This window comes from Saccostrea echinata, unplaced genomic scaffold (assembly GCF_033153115.1).
Source record: "Saccostrea echinata isolate AGI-Se365-2 ecotype Australia unplaced genomic scaffold, CSIRO_AGI_Sech_v1 ptg000053l, whole genome shotgun sequence".
NCBI classification, from domain to species: Eukaryota; Metazoa; Mollusca; class Bivalvia; order Ostreida; family Ostreidae; genus Saccostrea; species Saccostrea echinata.
The window spans coordinates 537337-555673 of NW_026889802.1; the positions used below are offsets into that span (position 1 = coordinate 537337).

The window sequence follows — 18337 nt, forward strand, 5'->3', positions numbered from 1 at the left end:
AGAGGGACGTGGGGACCGGTCCTTCGGATGAGACCGTATAAACCGGGGTCCAGTGTCGCAGTAGGTGCTGGCACGAAAAAGATTCCTCACTGCTCAATGGCCCTGAGTGCTGAGTATAGGTCAAAATTTGCAGCCCTCCACCAGCAAGTGGTGGTGTCTCCATATGAGTGAAAGATTATCGAGAGGGACGTTAAACCACAAACAAACATTGATACACACACTGTGGCTTAGTAAGGACAACATCCACCACATGTGCTAAAGATAATTATAATGTATTAGAGTAAGTTAACTCTTGTCATTTCTGATCAAATTAAAATATATAAGATATCAAATATATATATATATATATATATATATATATATATATATATATATATATATATATATATATATATATATATATATATATATAGTGTTACACAGCAGAGAGAAGTTACACGTAAATCTTGAAAATCCTCTAAATTGATAGCAGTCAATGTTTTGTTGCTTTTATGAAACAATATGAAATATCAGAATGCAATGCTGAACCTTTACATCTCTCTTTCCATCAACTCTTTTCATCTCCATTTATAGTGCTACAATAGTGCTACACATACATAGGGATCAACATATTGCTCCCACATTACACCAAGCCTTTAAAATAGTTCATATACTTAAGATGACCTTGAGCTACGGTGACAGGTCGGTCAGTAAAAGCCAAGGTCATAGGGTTCAAAGTGTACATTCCTGTCAGGAACATTACTTTGTAATGCTGGGATTATAACACAATATCTTGATCCTTGATGTAGATGAAATTTTTGACATGTTGAAATTTCTAAAGCAATGCCATTAAGACATGGAATGGTCACAGATTTGAAAACAAAACTATTTTTGGGACTACAACTTTGCAATACTAATACTTCCATGATAAATTCAAACAATTAAAATTTGCTTATGACCAAAGGGCTTCATCTTTACCCTTAACCAAGATCAAAGAAAAAAAAATTGATATTTTAGAGGATGAAGTTCCTTCTATACATTAAAAAGAACCAATTTTTAAATGTTCCTTAATAAAGATGGAGGAAAGGTGTAGGACAGCTAAATTTTATTTTTGTTTCTTTTCAATACAAGAATTGAACAATTCACTCTATACAATTTTTTATATAGATAAAAAAAAAACACCATGGTAACATCAAGCTGAGTTTATTTGGGTCTTTAAGACAGCATGTACAGTGTATGATATCAAAGTCAAAGGTATGTACAAAAAAAAATTATACTAGCCACCACATACAACTCAACTGGGGACAAAGCAGAGAGTGCTATTGACGTCAGGTGCATGTTGCAGTTACCACAATTACTATATACACAACAGAAAGGGGTCAATATCCACAGCATTCATGGTGACATGAATGTGAGATCTATTTATCTACAACATATTTGGCACAAACATATGACTTTAAAGAGAATACCTCAAAGGGTTTTCACAACATCACAGTGTGATTAACAATTAGGACACTAGCAGTCTTAAACAGGCTCTATAACAAACAATGCTTAACCTTTAAAATAGGATCACTTTTGTTTAACATCGATTTTTGGCCAAATATCATTATTTATAAAACAATAACTAAAAAATGACCATTTATTTCAAAATAATCTTTCACATTAACTGCAACCTTCAATTGTGTACATTGATTATCCTTTCATTAATCAAAGGTATAGTAAGCAATGTGGGGCATGTGATCTAACTTAATTACTTTCAATAATTCTATAAGAACTACCTATTTCAAGATAAAATTACTTAACAGCACTACTAGAAAAAGATGTTAGTGAAGGCTTTTAATCTTAAAACTAAAAGCATAATACTAATCATGCAAAATACAAAGAGCTGCTGTACCACATGTAAATGATATGTTCTAGACAACAACCTGGGGATTAAGTACGGGGATTCTCTCACAATACAAGCTTTGACTATGAAGCAAAAAAACATAGCAAACCAGGAGAGAGAGAGAAAGATAAAAAATATTTCAGTCGGAATGTCAATAATACTACAGAGAATAAAATAAGACTTTACCTAACATAAAGGAAATATACTGAAGCCGTCAAATGCATGGATGATCCCAGATGCTTGCTTACTTAACGAGATTAAGGTTTCAGAAAAGATCTGAGTTACAAAACCTTAAGGACCTTGCAGAATTATCCCAAAGTAAATGTTACACACAACCTCAGGTCATACACAGAAATTCTACTGAAAGCTAATCCATATCAATGGACAGTTTATATACCCAGAATGACCTTGACATCTGAGAAATGACCTTGAGTAGAACTGTGGAAAGTAAAATTGTTGATTTAAGGATATATGACCTTTAGCAGATAAACTGCTATTACAATTTATTGTAAACAGAAATAATATCCCTAATTATCTGCCATAAGAATTGTTAAGAAAAATAATCAGGAATTAGCATTTTGCTTATCCTAGGAAGAAATTACAGCTTTAGCAAAATACAAGAAGTGCTAAGAAATGGCAATTCTTCATCTTTTTACACTCATAATTAAATGCATAATTTTGGGGGAAAAGATAGCATCAAAAGAAATCCGTGAAGAAACCTGATGTGAGAGAAGGTCTACTTTTCATGATTACTGCTGTTTTGTCTTAGAAGATCCAAACGTAACATCAATATTCAGTGCTTGTATGTTTTTAAAGTCAGTTGAAAATGACAGATACAAAATAAATAAACAACAATCATCACAAAGAAACTCCAACAATAAATGTGATCTAACAATGTGAATATATTACTCTATGTGTACATACACACAGCAATTAACACGCATAATTCAAAAACTCTATGTTTGATGCATGAGCTAATGTCTGCTCCATGTAAATTATCAACTTAACGTAAAACCTTTATAGCTATACAGTATGTACAAGAAGTAAATCACAGAGAATGTCTATTAACTTGAAAGTCATCAACTTTAAAACAGATTTAAGTATGTGTAATAATGAAAATTTCATTTCTATACAGTATAATATACATAAACACATTACATAACTACACTGAGTAAAGCAGTTATTTTAGTGTATTTAAATATATTTGTTCTACCTGTTAAATTACTAAAATGTAATTTTGAAAGAACCATGCAGAACCATGATGGGCATGACCTGCCCCAGACCAATTTTTCATACAATTTAATGAATGTATTTTTATACATAATATTGGAATAAAATTACCCAGTATTTCATTTTACCGGTAATCGAAAAAAAATTGAAAGCCTGAAGGTGCCATGTTTAAAATATGATTTGTAAAATGTTAGCCAATCGAAATACATTCATTTGAAAATGTACTGGATAATATTTCTTCAATTCTGCAGAATTTGAACGTGAATTTGTGTTTAATATGTAAATTAAGAAATTGTATGACAAAGTTTGATGCTGTGTTATTAGCTTAATACCAAATAGGGCAGAAGAAGTAAAATTCTTGACAAATGGAATGATATCATTTATCCATCTCTGGGACAGGCATAAGACCTGAAAAGTATTGTGAAATTTACATAGTAGAACTGAAACTTCAGACTTTAAAATTTCAACTCTTTAACAATCATATACCGGTACCAGTAATATGTTCTAACAAGCATTAAAGGAAGGCACTTAGATGTTTAAACAGTCGTTGGTTGTGGGTTTAACTGGCAAATGAAAAATTCTGGAAGACCTTTCTACTGAAATTATCCTCCATTAAATAATTTCTCACAAAACAATTATATGTTGTCTACTCTACATCACTTATCAACAATAAATTCATGAACCAGGAATTTTTACAGTATCTTTCTTTTGCCTGACTACTATTACAAAGCACACATTTATCCGATTTGTTACACTGTGAAGCCCTGTTCTGACTGACAGAGTCAATATTTAGAATTCAGTTATCAATAGGATCTGTTTCCAGTTCAATATAGAACATCAAAAAAGAAATAACAGAACAACAACTCACAAATAATGATCAAGTTCTATTGCACTTATTCTTATCAGCTGGTTTTAATCCAAGTACATTTTTACTAACATTCAAATTTCTAACACATAAAATAGTAGAAGACCACTGTTAGTAAGCATTGGGGTGATATTACAATGGCTGTGTAAGAATAGGGTGAAATGAATGTAGCACATTGAGTGTAATCAAATAAATATACAGCACTTTAAAATCAGTCAGGAATAGGTGCCCTCTTAAAAGTGAACATACAAAAAAAAAATTGCCCTTTTGTATTTGAAAACAAGTTCCACCCAGTTTTATACTCTATCCATGTCTCATAAAATATGCTTGTCCTATCATTATCTACTACTGAAATTCACAAAAAAATAATAATAAATAGAATGTAGAAAAGAGGGTGTGTTTTGTTCTCTGATAAGGAAATGTGCAAAGTGGGGCTACCAGAGTGGGGAATGTATCAAACAAGTTCTCTGAACCATTAATTTTCAAATAATTTTCCTCTCCTATACCACAGACTAAAAAATTTTTGGCAAAACATCAACCCCCCTTCCAAATTACAACTAATAATGTCCAAGATTTTTCAAAAATTATAAACCAATAAAAAGATCTCTAGTTAAGCAAGTCCCATTCTAAATTACTCAAGCGTTTTTTTGAGATGTGTTATGTAAATGATTTAAAGATTCTTTATAACAAATGAATAAATCAGAATGTCTGCAAATTACTTCAGAATCAATTTCAGGTAAATTTGCAGACTTTGAGGAAGATTTTGGTTCTTAATATGGTCCCCATAACAGTGAACAGAAACTGGTAAATCCACGATGCTGGGTGGGGGTGTAGAATTCTGTCAAGGTTTGCTGGATGGAATGCATTTGAACACAGCTATGAATTTTGTGTAAAATGATACATGATAAAAAGAGCTAAGTAACACAGTGACTGCACACCTGCTGCTATAAATAGATTCAATGCAATATGTAAACAATCCGATATATATGTGGACCCAAAACACATAGCAGCTGATTTGCAGTCAATGTTTTACTGAACAAGAAGGAAGGGGACACACTCCTACTACAGCTATATATAGAGAGGTCCAAATCAGTGACTGAATTCAAAAATCCAAGAAAAATACAATTCAATATTAGAAAAAAAACATTAATATATGGCTTTAATCTCAAAAAGAGCACTGCAAAAAGCTTGAAAAGGCAAAACTGCCAAAGATAATAAGCTATAAAAGTCAAAATTCAAATACATGCACACCTTTTCTAACAATTCTGTTGGTCTTTAACATTGTCGAACCTTGTATTTTATACTGTAAAAACTACTCTATAAGATTTCCAGAAGATTCTGATGTGTGTCTCCCTTAAAATTGGTCCAAGCTTGAAAGAGCATTTTATATATTAATCACACCATAAAACTGTTAAATTAAATCAATAACAATTACATACAAAATAATATGGAGAATCCTTAACATATACATGTAGAACTCGACAACCAAGTTCAAACCCAATTCTCAATTGCTCAAATCATCCATTGTTTATTCTATAAACCTCTAATTTGAAGAGCTGGTTAACTTTTCCCAGTTGATCCCTGTCTGTAAGTCTGTTGGTGTTCCAAACTCACATTCCTCAAAACTAAAGAGGTCCAGCACCTCCTGCTGTGTCTTAGGAGTGAGTATGGGGTCCGAAGGGAACTGCACAGGGGCATTAGCACTAAGGGGGGTCAAACCAGTGGAGGGCATGATGACATCCAACCAATCAGAAACATCCATATTCACACTCTCTGTGTCATTTATTCCCAAGGCTGCTAGATCTGGCTCTGAGCCATGCAAATTGTTTTTAGAATTTTCATCGGTTGGCACACTTAGGATGTCTTTTGAGGTTCCCATTTTGTCTTGGTCTGTTTGCATGGTGGAGGTATCAGTGAGGTCTAGTGAAAATGGGGCATCGTCTGCCCAGTCCATTGAGGTTAGGTCCTGGTTCAGCATTTCCTGAATGTCCAGACCTAAGTCTTTGCTGTCAGTTTGTTCATTTAAAACAAATGAAGGTGGAGTATCACACTCCCTTTTTACAGCCACTGAGGGAGTGGCAGTAATTGGTCCATTCAGCAGTGAATACACATCCCTAGTGTCAGCCGCCAAGTTAGCACTGACTGTAGTGGTAGTGGCAGCTGTAGAAGCATTAAAAATGGAGAACTTGAATTTCGAACAAGGCACCTCTTTTTCAGATGTTGCTGTGATGATGGAGGAGGTCTGTGTCTTGGGGGTTGGTGGAGGTTCCTGGGCTGCACTAGGGGGCAGTTCTGAAAAAAAAATTATGTAACATTTTATAGCACCTCAAAACATAAATTCACATCAAAAATTGCACCAAAATTAGGGATGGGTATCGGCAAAAATTTTGTATCGTGATATATCACGATTTTCCCCCAAAAATATCCCGATAAATCGTGATTTTTTTTACACACAATTTTTACTACAAATTTATATGAATTTCCATAACATTTCTTAAAAATATGCTATAAAAACATAACTTTACTTTTTAAATTTTCATTTATTTAATATGAAGCATGTTTTGATGCCATTGTTTAATTGTTTTCAACATTTTTTACACTTCCTGTAATTGCCATTCAATAGTTTGAACAAATAAATGAATAATTTCCGGAATCTATAGTTATGTACCAAATATCGGTATTTTAGTCTCCGTATCACGATACGTATCACGCAATAAAAAATTGCGATATACCGGTATACCGATAAAATCGCACATCCCTAACCAAAATCTTATTCAGTGAGCAACTTCTTGAAAATCCCACCACTGACTCTCCAGTCTTGAAGACACACTCAAAACAAAACTAGGAAATAGCTCATATAAGAATCCTGTTATTTTCCAGAATTTACATTGCCACATCATTTGTGAACAAGTGTGAAAATTGTAAGGTTTTGACACAACTCTTCTTGAGCAATTTACTGTAAACTCCAAATTACATGCATTTGTCTGCCTATCAGCAAAACAAAATTTTACACTAGTGACCAAGTAACCCTGTCCTAATGAATTAGGTTCAGAATTATGACTAAACCCTAATGTTGAGAGCAAATTCAAGTGATGTTTGATTTTCTACTATTGCTGCACAGCAAAAATATACTAGGACAAAAATTTGACACTTGTAATCCATGTAACCTTGAACTACATGAGATCATAAAAAAAAAAAAACAGTGTCAGGTATAAGCAATACTTATCGAGCTGTTGCCTAGAAAAAAAAATTAAGTTTTTCTTCACTATGACATAGTACAAATGACCTTGGGTTTGGAAAAACACACACTCTCAATTCATGAAGAATTTTGTCTATACTATGAATTTCTGATGATTCTTCAATGAAAAGTTATAGGGCATCATGATAAACACTGCCTGACAGTGATTATGTATCCCCCACACCATCAAAAATTATCTGTGGGGAGAGGGATCATAAAATATGCAAACAATATTACCTCCATTCCTTATGAGAATCTCTAGAACATCATCCATAGCCTGACTTTTGACAGAAGTCTTCGGGGCAACATTGTTATCAACCAAAGATAAATTCTGACCCTTGAAACAAACAAGGACATTTTACTTAAATTTTAAACTAAATTCACTCATGACAGCACATAAAATTTACTTTTAGAAATTATTTAAGAGTCATGATATATTTCTGCATCTGGGAGTACCTTATTAGCCAGATTTTTTACTGCATCATCATAATTAGGAGGTTCTTTCCTCATCGGAACAAAGAAGGGGTTAGAGGTTGTCCGCAGAATTTGACTTTTTCCTTCCACAGGGGAAGATGGCAGTGATGTTGTTTTGCTAAAAAAAAAAAAAAATTCAAAAAATTGATTTCAATACATTTTTACGACACCCAAAATTCTGTACAGTAAAACTCGTTTAGTATGAACACGGATATTACGAATTCAAGGATATAGCGAAGTTTTCTTGGATCCCCAGCTATATAAATTTTATGAATTCCTTATACGGATATAACAAATTACGGATAAAGCGAAGTAATTTCACAGATCCCAGTGACTTCATTATAACCAAGTTTTACTATACAAACACAACAAATTCTAAGAGAAAATCTTTTATGAAAATCGTAAGCAGTTTTTACTGTCAGCAGGCTAGTAAAAGACTTGAAGTGGCATGTCTTTTATTTGGGCATGAACATTTCATAAACCATTACTTGTAGTATGCAAAGAATAAATCTGGAGCAGATGTGTAGCATATAAATTAAAACTTTTTTGTGTAATGCATTTTGCCCTGATAAGTTCTTATGTATGAGACTTTGATTTGAAGACTAAATAAACAGCTGGAACAATCCCAAAATATTGGGAGATTTATAAACAGTGCTTCATCAATGAACATGCATATAGCTCTGTCTTAAGTTTTGTTGATAAACTTTAGAGACATTGAAATACATAGGTTAATACAGCCTGACATATCGATGTCTTCCACTGCCAATCCTGTATCATCCTTTCAAGCATAATGTCTTAAATAAATCAAACAAAGGCATACTAATGGACCTAATATTCCCCAACTGGTGCTCTCAAAACATGCTTATGTGAAACTTTTGGTCATAAGGAATTATAATCATCTTAATTATGATTTAATGTCTCTCAATTACAAAATTATGACTCATACACTTCTGCACTCTGTGACCATGACCTTTTCCAAATGACATGGGTCATGATCAAGATACGCCCTCTGGTCATAAAGAACCTTTGTGCAAAGTATGAACTTCTAACAAAAATGTGTTACAAAGTTATGGCCCATACATATAGCAGGATGAATGGACACATAGACAAACAGACATGGTGTTTTCTTAACTTTTTTATGGAGTATAATTATCATCAAGAAGGTCAAAACACAAAAACATTCCCATGATTACAACTCAGGCAACACTTAAATGATTTAATTCATACACATGTTAGATAATTTAAACTGGAAAATACAGTGTCATGTGACTTACCTTGAGCTGATGCCATTAATGGGGGACAGCGTAATGGTCCGCCCAGTGAATGCCTGTTGTACTGATGAGCTACTGGTGCTTGGCTTTGTGGCAATGTTCAAACTCCTGTTCAGTCCATGGCTCACCACAAAATTTTCCAGGTTGTGTTTGGTTGTTTTGTCCACCAAGTTAGGCATTAGGATAGACTGCATCCCCTGAGATACAACAGGTATTGTTAAGGGTAGACCTGAGCTGTCCACCAGAGATATAGTCTGAGGAGCACCTATCTGTACCATCTTTGTGTTTGGTTGCTGTGGTGCTTTGCAGTCTGTCTCTATCTTGATGGCATTTAATGTGTGTTGTTGTCCAGTGGGTGCATGTATGATCTGTACCTGTTGTGGGAGCTGTGGTGGTGAGAGTGGCTGCCCCTGTTGCATTATGGGAGAGGTCTGCTGTAACTGTGGTGGTGATGTGGGCTGTTTGACAAGATGTATCTGTGGTGATGTGGGTTTCTGTATTACTTGTATACTATGAGCTTGGGATGCAGGTTGCTGCACAATCTGGTGTATCTGTCGTGGGGAAGTAGGTTGTTGTGTTGCCTGTGGTGGTGTTGTTGTCTGGCGGGGATTATGCTGCATCTGCTGTTGCAGTTGCTGTTGCTGCATCTGCTGTTGTAAGATCTTCTGAGATTCTTCCAGCTGCTGTTGAAGTTGAGCAATTTTTATTCTCTGTTGCTGCAGGATTTCCTCCTGCACATGTTGTGGTGATGCTTGGGTTGTATTGTCCAATGTAACTGTTGGACTGGTCACATTGGTTGGTTGGGATGAATGAATGGATGCAACTGTTGTTGTAAGTGTAACTGTAGGAGGGACTGATGTAGCTGATGAATTTGCTTGATTTAAATCAATAAAATTCGAAAAATCTAGAGAATTGTCCACATCCATGGCGATGTCTGGGTTGACTGATGGAGGCCGGGAGTTGTCCACAGCCATAGGTATAGAGCCAGTGCTAGCTGAGTGAAGACTGCTCTTCATCTGAGCTGTTAGGACACTAGTGGGAGGAGCGATGTCCATCACCTCTGGTGACAAAGGATTAAAGATCTTATCTTTGATCGTTGGTGATATAGGAGGTGATGTGGATGACATAGCTACCTCATCTGAGGTTGAAAGAATTGCGGGTGATGACGTTGACATGGATAAAGGTTGAACACTCACAACACCACGGACTGGTAACCTCTTCATGTCTGCTAAATTATTTGCAGAGGAACCTGGTGATATTGTAACATCTAAATATGGTTTCAACCTCTCAATCAGCTGAGGTTTAGCACCAGAAACAGTCAAATTTCGCTTTTTAAGTTCAGCCTTCAATTCAGCCACTTTCATGTCCTCCAGATTTACAAGAGGTTTAGTTATATTTCCAGGGGAATTTTTAGTGTTCTGTAGCACAGGCCTTGCTCTCTGGGCAGTTTTCTGTTGTTGTTGCTTTCCTGGAATAATGGACTGCAACTGCACTGGTGGCTGGCCTTGCATGACTTTCTTTGTCTGAACAAGAGGTTTGCTTTGAGCTGGTGAAGACTGAACTGGGAGGGAGCTTTGCAATTGAGTCACAATAGGAGCTGGCTTAGCCACCACAGGGGACTTAATCTGAACAGTTGAATGTCCAGAGGATTGCACTTGAATTCCTGGCTGAGCTTGAAGAGAAATCTGTGGCTGAGTCTGCACCATGGGTTGTCCCTGGAGTTGAGTATGAACCTGAACCTGTGGCTGTGTGTGAAGAACTGTGGTTTGTGCAGGCTTCACTGCCTGTTGAACTATTGTCTGTATTGGAGGGGAAGCCAGTTGAGGCTGTCCCTGCATGGTGGTCTGCGTGTTCACAGTACTGGTTGAAGATGTCACAACAGGTGAAGTCAGCACTGGGACTACCCCTACACTGCTACTTGTTGTCTGCATTTGTATGGTAGTTGGCTGCTCCGCCCCCGTCTGCTGAGTCGACACCACTACTGGTCGTCCAGGTGTTGTTGTAGCATTCTTTGACTGAAATTCTAATTGCCACTGTAGAAACAACTGCTGCTGTTGTAGCATGATGTGGTAGGGAGTCTCAGAAGAGGAGCTACTGGACTGAGGAGGAACAGGCTGAGTTTTCACAACATTCGGAGGTCCTTTGTACTCATGAAATTTAATCACTTTTGTTTTTGGTTGAGCTTTCGGTTTTGGTTTCTTAGGTCTATTCTTATTAGCATTAGAAGAATTGTGTCCATTGCCCAATTTAGTTGTTGTTCCATTCAAAATGGCCACTCCATTAGAATTCACAGGGGCAGTACTTGTAACACTGAATGATTGAGTTGTAATGGGTGACAATTTGGCAAATGAAGTCAAAGCATTAGCTCCTGTTACTCCTGTCACATTAGTCAGTGTTACCCCAGAAGTGAATGTACTGGGGAGGGTTCCCAACTGTTGGAACTTCAGGGCAGCTGGTAGCTCAGGGGCTGGGGGTATGATGGGGGGACTACAGATATCGGACATACTGGAATCACATGGGGAGGGGACACCATCACTGGTTGTTGTGCTTTCATCCTCAAATCCCAGATTTGACTCTGAGTCCTCATCAAATGTTCTGTTGAATTTTATTGATCCAGCTGAAATGAAGAAAAAAAAAGTTTTATGATAATCCATAATAAATAGGTCACATTTAAGCTGATGGTCGGGCAACCAAATTTTTCTCATATCATTGGCTAAAAAACATGATTGGCTGACACTAGTATCGGGCAACGCAGAGCAGAACATCAATGACTTTGAAAGTTTAAATATTTAAAAGTCAACCAACCAACATCCGATCATGGAGTGCTGAGCCACAGTTTGATTTTCACTGTCAGCCGACATTTACGAAAACTGAATATCTAAATGTCGACCAACCGACAACCGAGTTAACAAACTGTCTGCTGATGGTCTGATAATGATTGAGTGTTGGTCAATGGACTATTCAATGACTGCATCAATTGAAGAAACTGGTCACAACACAGAAAAAATTATAATTGGGCCAGATGGACGCAATTGATCGGCTGACGAAAAAAGAGGCCAAAATCAGGCAAGACAATGGCCGATGAGCTGCCAACTTTTGCCCAAAGAATCCCATTTTTGTCTCAAAAAGCATTGGTCATTTTTGGAAATGTGACTGGGACTTAACTAGGTGCATCAAAGTATCCCATATCAGCTTTATAATGACATCAACATACATGTTTCTAGAAAGAAAAGATTTACAAGTATACATTAAAAGTTTCAAGCAGAACTCTAGCCTACATACCCTGAAGAGCTGTCCTGAAAGTTTCATTGTCTGTCTGTAGAATGTTGCCCTCTACTAGCTCCAGTGGGCCTGGTCTGTGAGAGAGTTTGTCATTCAGATCATCAGCGATTCGAGCTCTCTTCAGCTTACGTTGTCGCTCGTGTAGGGAGGGATCAATTTTGGTGTCTGAAATCAGCACAGGTTTTGCTAACAATTATAATTCATCTTATTTCAAGAATTTAGGTAATTTCTATTTTGATCAAGATGGAAAATATTGTTGTCCTCTAATGAAGCAAAATGCCTATCTTCTTCATTATGAAATCAAAATAATAAAATTACAAAAAAAAATTTCAAAATTTTTATGTTTTTGGAAACAGTGAGGATAGGCTAAAACATCTTATTATATAGTGTTATATGATGCTTTGCCAAAAGTCTAAATTGAATGTTCTGCTTTTGAAAACTGAAATAGCCATAAAGGGCTCGACATTAACACTTGTCCAGTTGGACAAGTGCATTTTTATGTAAATAAGTCTCTAAATATTCAAAAGAACAACTGTTGAAAGTTTACAGGTACTTTAAGACGGAAACAGTACATAAAAACCGAACTTCGATCACGATATAGATTGCTATGTAATTGAGTACACTTGATCGGGATCGAAGTTCACTAATTGCATACTACTGGAAAGGCATGGAACTGATGAAGTTTGGATTCTGTTTTATGTTGACAGCATTTATGTTGTCAGGACAGAAAGTCTAGATAAAATTTTGTTTTATGTGTTTGTTGTATTTATAAATAACATCACGCACATGTAATGGACTTTATTTTTAGTTTTTCAGTTAACAGTATTAGATCTTTATTGAAAATTTTTCGGACAAGTGAAGTGGAAGTTCGGATAAGTAAATGTCTTGGTCACTTGTCCGAATGGACAAGTAGGTAAAAAAGTTAATGTCGAGCCCTGCCATATTACCTTGAATAGATTTACCAATCATTATACATTTTTGAACAAGAATAAAGTGATTGGTGATAACTTCTGATAGGCAATGTCAGACAATGCTGTATCCTTTTTCTTTCATTTTATGGACATAACTTTATAATAGCTCTAAGAGCTATAACACTGATTAGATATGGGGGAACAAATTTTCATTCCCTGAAGTTAATTATCACCATCAAAGACAATTCAAGTTGTTTGTTATTAGTAGACTTAAGTGTCTACAGACCTTCTAGAATGTGCTGCTGTACAAGGACCTGTCGATCAGGGCGGTGCTGGATTTTGTGTCTGAGTAGGTCACCAGTCTAAAATGATACAGAAAAAGATTTACTGCGATGTTAACATAATCCCTGGTGTTTTTACAAGTAATGACTGATTTACAGGGAAAATTTATGTTCTTTTATCTAGATTTCTGCACTGAATGGTCAATAAACACTATCATCCAAAACTTAAAACATTTTTATTGTCTATAATCAGATATTCTTGGAAAGACATTCTAAATGTAGTTCAAATATATATTGGCAAGACATGTGAATCTAGATTGAGATAAAACATATGTAGGTGCACAAATGAGAAAACTGCTTGCAGATGCCATTTCTAATTAAACCGAAGAAACTATTTCAAATAAACCAAAATAATGGAAGTAGGTCAGCCTATTCTTTCAATTGACATACCCCACAAATGTAAGTCAATGAAGTTAAAAAAACAGTTGTGATTATTCTACAGACAAGATGTGAAGTAAGTAGGAAATATTAACTTCACTTTCATCACAGAGTCTCTTAGTGAAGGCATGTGATAGATGATTTAAATTGAAGTTTATGGCACTTATAACTACTGAATGAAAGTCTTCTCAAGTGTTAACAAGTGTTTGTCAGTTAACAAAATTAAACTTCTTCAAATCTGCCAGAATAGTTCAACAAATGGGGAAATGCTCAGTTGCCAGATCATTCTGTCAAAACCAGTTATCATCAAACAACCTGCCATGTTATGATCACTAGTGTCCAATCAAATTCTTGCAAAAAATTGTGGGTAATTTTGTAAAACAAGGGTATATTATACATTTTTTGGAGCATCTGCAAGAAATGCAAATAAAAAACCATGTTTCCATTGTAGATATTTGTGATGTGTAATTACTGTCATGTGGCTAAGTGTTTATTGCACATCATTTTTAATAGTTTAAATAGAGTCTGATTCTGATTGTGAGAGGGTTTGACAGCAGCCTTCTGTACTAGATGCTGTGATTATGGAGTAGAGGAATAGTGTGGGAGGCTTAGACAGAATACACATCTTTTTTCTGTTGTCTTGCTAGATAATGTATCTGGGCACGTGCCAACATTCCGCACAACATTGCTGTTATGACTCAAGGACTCTGCAAATAATCCCATTACCTAGCAAGAGACCTGGGCATAACATTTTCTGGAAAATTACTTGCTAGGACCTGTTAGATTATGAGATATTTAAAAGAATTTAGAGAGCTGGAAGAATTTGTATGATGTAATGCAGCATGTGGCTGATGGGTATATGGCAGACATTGATGTTTATTCCTCTGCAGAAGAAAGGTTTATCACAATGCTTCATCACTGGGGTGAAAATAAGGTGGAGAGGAAATGCCCTGTTCTCTCTAGCTAACAGGTCAATAACCTCCACCAAAAATATCAGCTGAGTTTGCAAATTATCAAAATTTAAGTGAAAACATAGCATGAATCTCCCCTATAGCATTTTAAATGCACTAAAAGTTCAGCTTCTCAAATGGTCTGATGTATATATTTGTTCCAATGTCAATAATATTGTGTTTTATATGTATGTATCCCACTTTCTTTACTATTCGCTTTATGTTGCAGTAAGTTTTAAGGAAACCAAGAATACTACTACGTTTTATGATGCTTATCTACATTCTGTGTAGCAGAATCTGTAAAGAGACAAAGAATAAGGGTACAGAGTAGGAACACAAGGCTAATGGGCAACAATGTTCACATGAGTAGGAACACAACAATGCTCGCATGAGTAGGGACACAATGCTCACATGAGTAGGGACACAACAATGCTCACATGAGTAGGGATACAACAATGCTCACATGAGTAGGAACACAACAATGCTCACATGAGTAGGAACACAACAATGCTCACATGAGTAGGAACACAACAATGATCACATGAGTAGGAACACAACAATGCTCGCATGAGTAGGGACACAACAATGCTCACATGAATAGGGACACAACAATGCTCACATGAATAGGGACACAACAATGCTCACATGAATAGGTACACAGCAATGCTCACAAGAATAGGGACTCAACAATGTTCACATGAGTAGGGACATAAGGATGCTCACATGAGTATGAACACCAGGCTAACGGGCAACAAAGCTCACATGAGTCAAGTTTTTCTTCACTTTCAGGGCCATGAATTCAGCAACCTAGGAAAGCTTGTATTTTACTTGTCGTCCATCGAATTAAGTGTAAAACTGACCTTGTGTTATGGCTTAACCAAGCCTTAGAGGCAATGATTTGTCCAAGTTCAATCTACCTATGAAGATGCTTGCAAATTAAACTGTGTACCAGTAATTATGGCTCCACTGGTTTTGATATTATTTTATATTCATATGTAAAATTCAGCAAAATACTGTGTATAAATTCTGGTCCCAACAGATAATGATTTAAATACATGACATGAGGCTTGACTATTAATCTTACAATTTGTGGTCTTGTTCTTTTCTAGTCTGCAAGATTTTGTTCATTATATTCCTATGTAAAACTTTTCCCTACAATATGGTCACCCTCACCCCCACAGGCTTTAATCTGTCCACAAAACATGAGGATTCTTGCATATTAGTCAATTTAGCCTACTGGTTAAGAAAAGTTGAAAATAAGACCAGTATATTTCATAATTTACATTATTTGTGACTTATTTTTTTCTGAGAGGCATTTTTAGTCTCTGTTGTCAAAATTTTTATATGGAGATATATTGTGTTTACTTGGTATTCATCTATAAACATACCTTGCAAAAGTGAAAAACTGAATATTGCATTCTTTCTACGAAGTGTAAATATTTACAAGGTTAATGCAACAGTGAACGATACTTTGGGCAAAGAGAGTTTTCCGTAACATAAACTAAGCAAACATGTAATTAGCACAAACTGACCTAATATCTATAGACTTGTAAGTTTTTAAGTTAACCTACATCTATAAACCTATCCATATATCACAGTTTTCTGGGAATATGCATGCAGTGAGTTACTCCAAATATTGGCAAAAAGATGATAAAATGATTATTAAATATAGAAACCAAATGATTGATTTTGACTTTCCTATTAGAAACCATTTAAGACCTGCCTTGAAAAAAATCCTTTCCACAATGTCATGAATATTATCAACATAAATATATATATATATATATATATATATATATATATATATATATATATATATATATATATATATATATATATATTAAGTATTGTTATTCCTGCAATTTTTTGACATCTGTTTTTTGGGAGCAATACATTCTGGTGATGACTAAGAAGAGTACAAAAGGGCAAATGATAAAAATGTCATACTTCTCCCATGGGACAAACACCCTGCTAACAGTGTGTAGTGTAGCTAGCTTGTACAACAAAATTTCTTACAGAAATAGCAAAATTTACAATTCTTAATGTTAACTACCAAGTCTTAATTAAAAACATCCAAAATAGTTTGCGGTGAATAATGTAATTGGGATGTCAGCCAATCCAGAAGGCATCTAAGCCACATCATTCTGAGATCCATTTGAAATTTTACAAGGTACAGACGGTGCAAATTATATAAGGAACAAAAAAACTTACAAATAACTCCAAGAAAACAAACTTGTGAATTACAAATAAGAGAGCACTGACCTTTGCTCTTTCTAAATGTCTTCTCTGTTCAGCAAATGCAGCTGGTGTACTCAATGCTGGGGAAAAAAAAACTTCCTAATTAATAATCAAAACACAAAAGTTCAAAGAAATATTCCTAAGCAATTGTTCAGCTTAAAATGTACTTCATTTTAACATCTGTAAAATTTAAGGGCAATGACATTTTGTAGATTCATACTTACGAGGATAAATTCCTTGGTCTACCAGTTCATTCACAGATCGCCTCATCATTAGTTTCCGTTTAAGTGCTAAAAAGTATCAGACATTTTTTTTTAAACTTAATTTTAATGGAACAAATCTTCATTCATTGCTTAGAATTCTCTAAGACACAATCAAACTTTATGAACTCTTAAGTAATTAATTTCTTTGTAATTGAAGATCTTTCCTATTCATCTTGTGAATATTTTTTGGGCTTACACTTTTATTTTAGCAGCCTCATCAACACAGATTGTATTTAATTTTTTTTTCAAGATCACATAACTATTTTCGTTACTTTTCAGTATTTTTTTCCCCCACATTTATAGTTCAAGCCATCTTTGATCTCCACTCCACTTAATTACTAAAACTTAATATATTTTTTTTTTAATTTCCCCCCAAAAATCAATGGTGACCTACAGAATCCCTGAGTACTTACATTCTTTGTTTTTGTCCATGCTTTGTTGTAGGGACATCTCCTCCAGAGTGGACTGGGGGCTGGTGGGGGACATCTGTTCTGGCTCCCCTTTAACCTGCCCCTCACCCCCTAGGGCTGCCTTTTCTTTTTCTGCTTTCTCCGCTTCCATTCTGCAATCTTTGCAATAGAACTTGTGTATGTACTGGATGGCCTCTTGGTCTAGTGAAGTCCCTCCCCCATAAAGGGGGGACCAACTGCCACTGCTACTTGTGTCTGTCAACAAAACAAAAATCAAACCTTAGCATAGGTTGAATTACTAAAATATAACTGAACCGGATGTCAAAATGAACTTTACGATATCATAACTTATTTAGCACAATTAATCAGACATTGCTGTAAGGAAAAAATCAACTAAGGAAATTACTGTTATTTTGGTTTTTATTTTTTATTTTGGTGAATGAATCATGGACATTAATATCTCAACATTTTCATCTGAAACTTCCTCATTTTGTATTCACATAATGATATTAACAATTAGATTTTACTGTACAATTATACAGAAGATATCTTCTTTGAAAGTAACCAAAAAGTTCACTGAAAGAACAAAAAATTGCAAAATAAATTGTCCAAATTTATCCAA

At 35.3% G+C, this 18337-nt stretch overlaps 1 protein-coding gene across 4 annotated transcripts in view; it reads right to left on the bottom strand.

Annotated features, from left to right (window-relative positions):
- Positions 1 to 1166: 1166 nt before the first annotated feature.
- Positions 1167 to 18337, bottom strand: part of LOC133204406 (myocardin-related transcription factor B-like) — a 37490-nt gene continuing 20319 nt past the window's right edge. For all 4 annotated transcript variants that reach the window (XM_061340129.1, XM_061340130.1, XM_061340133.1 and 1 more), the window contains 9 exons: positions 17719 to 17970; positions 17267 to 17332; positions 17067 to 17122; positions 13422 to 13497; positions 12225 to 12389; positions 8946 to 11559; positions 7654 to 7789; positions 7435 to 7534; positions 1167 to 6251 (listed from right to left, as the gene is read on the bottom strand). In XM_061340129.1, the coding sequence (XP_061196113.1) occupies positions 5503 to 6251; positions 7435 to 7534; positions 7654 to 7789; positions 8946 to 11559; positions 12225 to 12389; positions 13422 to 13497; positions 17067 to 17122; positions 17267 to 17332; positions 17719 to 17970 (4214 nt within the window). In that variant the 3' untranslated portion in view covers positions 1167 to 5502. The remainder of the gene's footprint in view (positions 6252 to 7434; positions 7535 to 7653; positions 7790 to 8945; positions 11560 to 12224; positions 12390 to 13421; positions 13498 to 17066; positions 17123 to 17266; positions 17333 to 17718; positions 17971 to 18337) is intronic.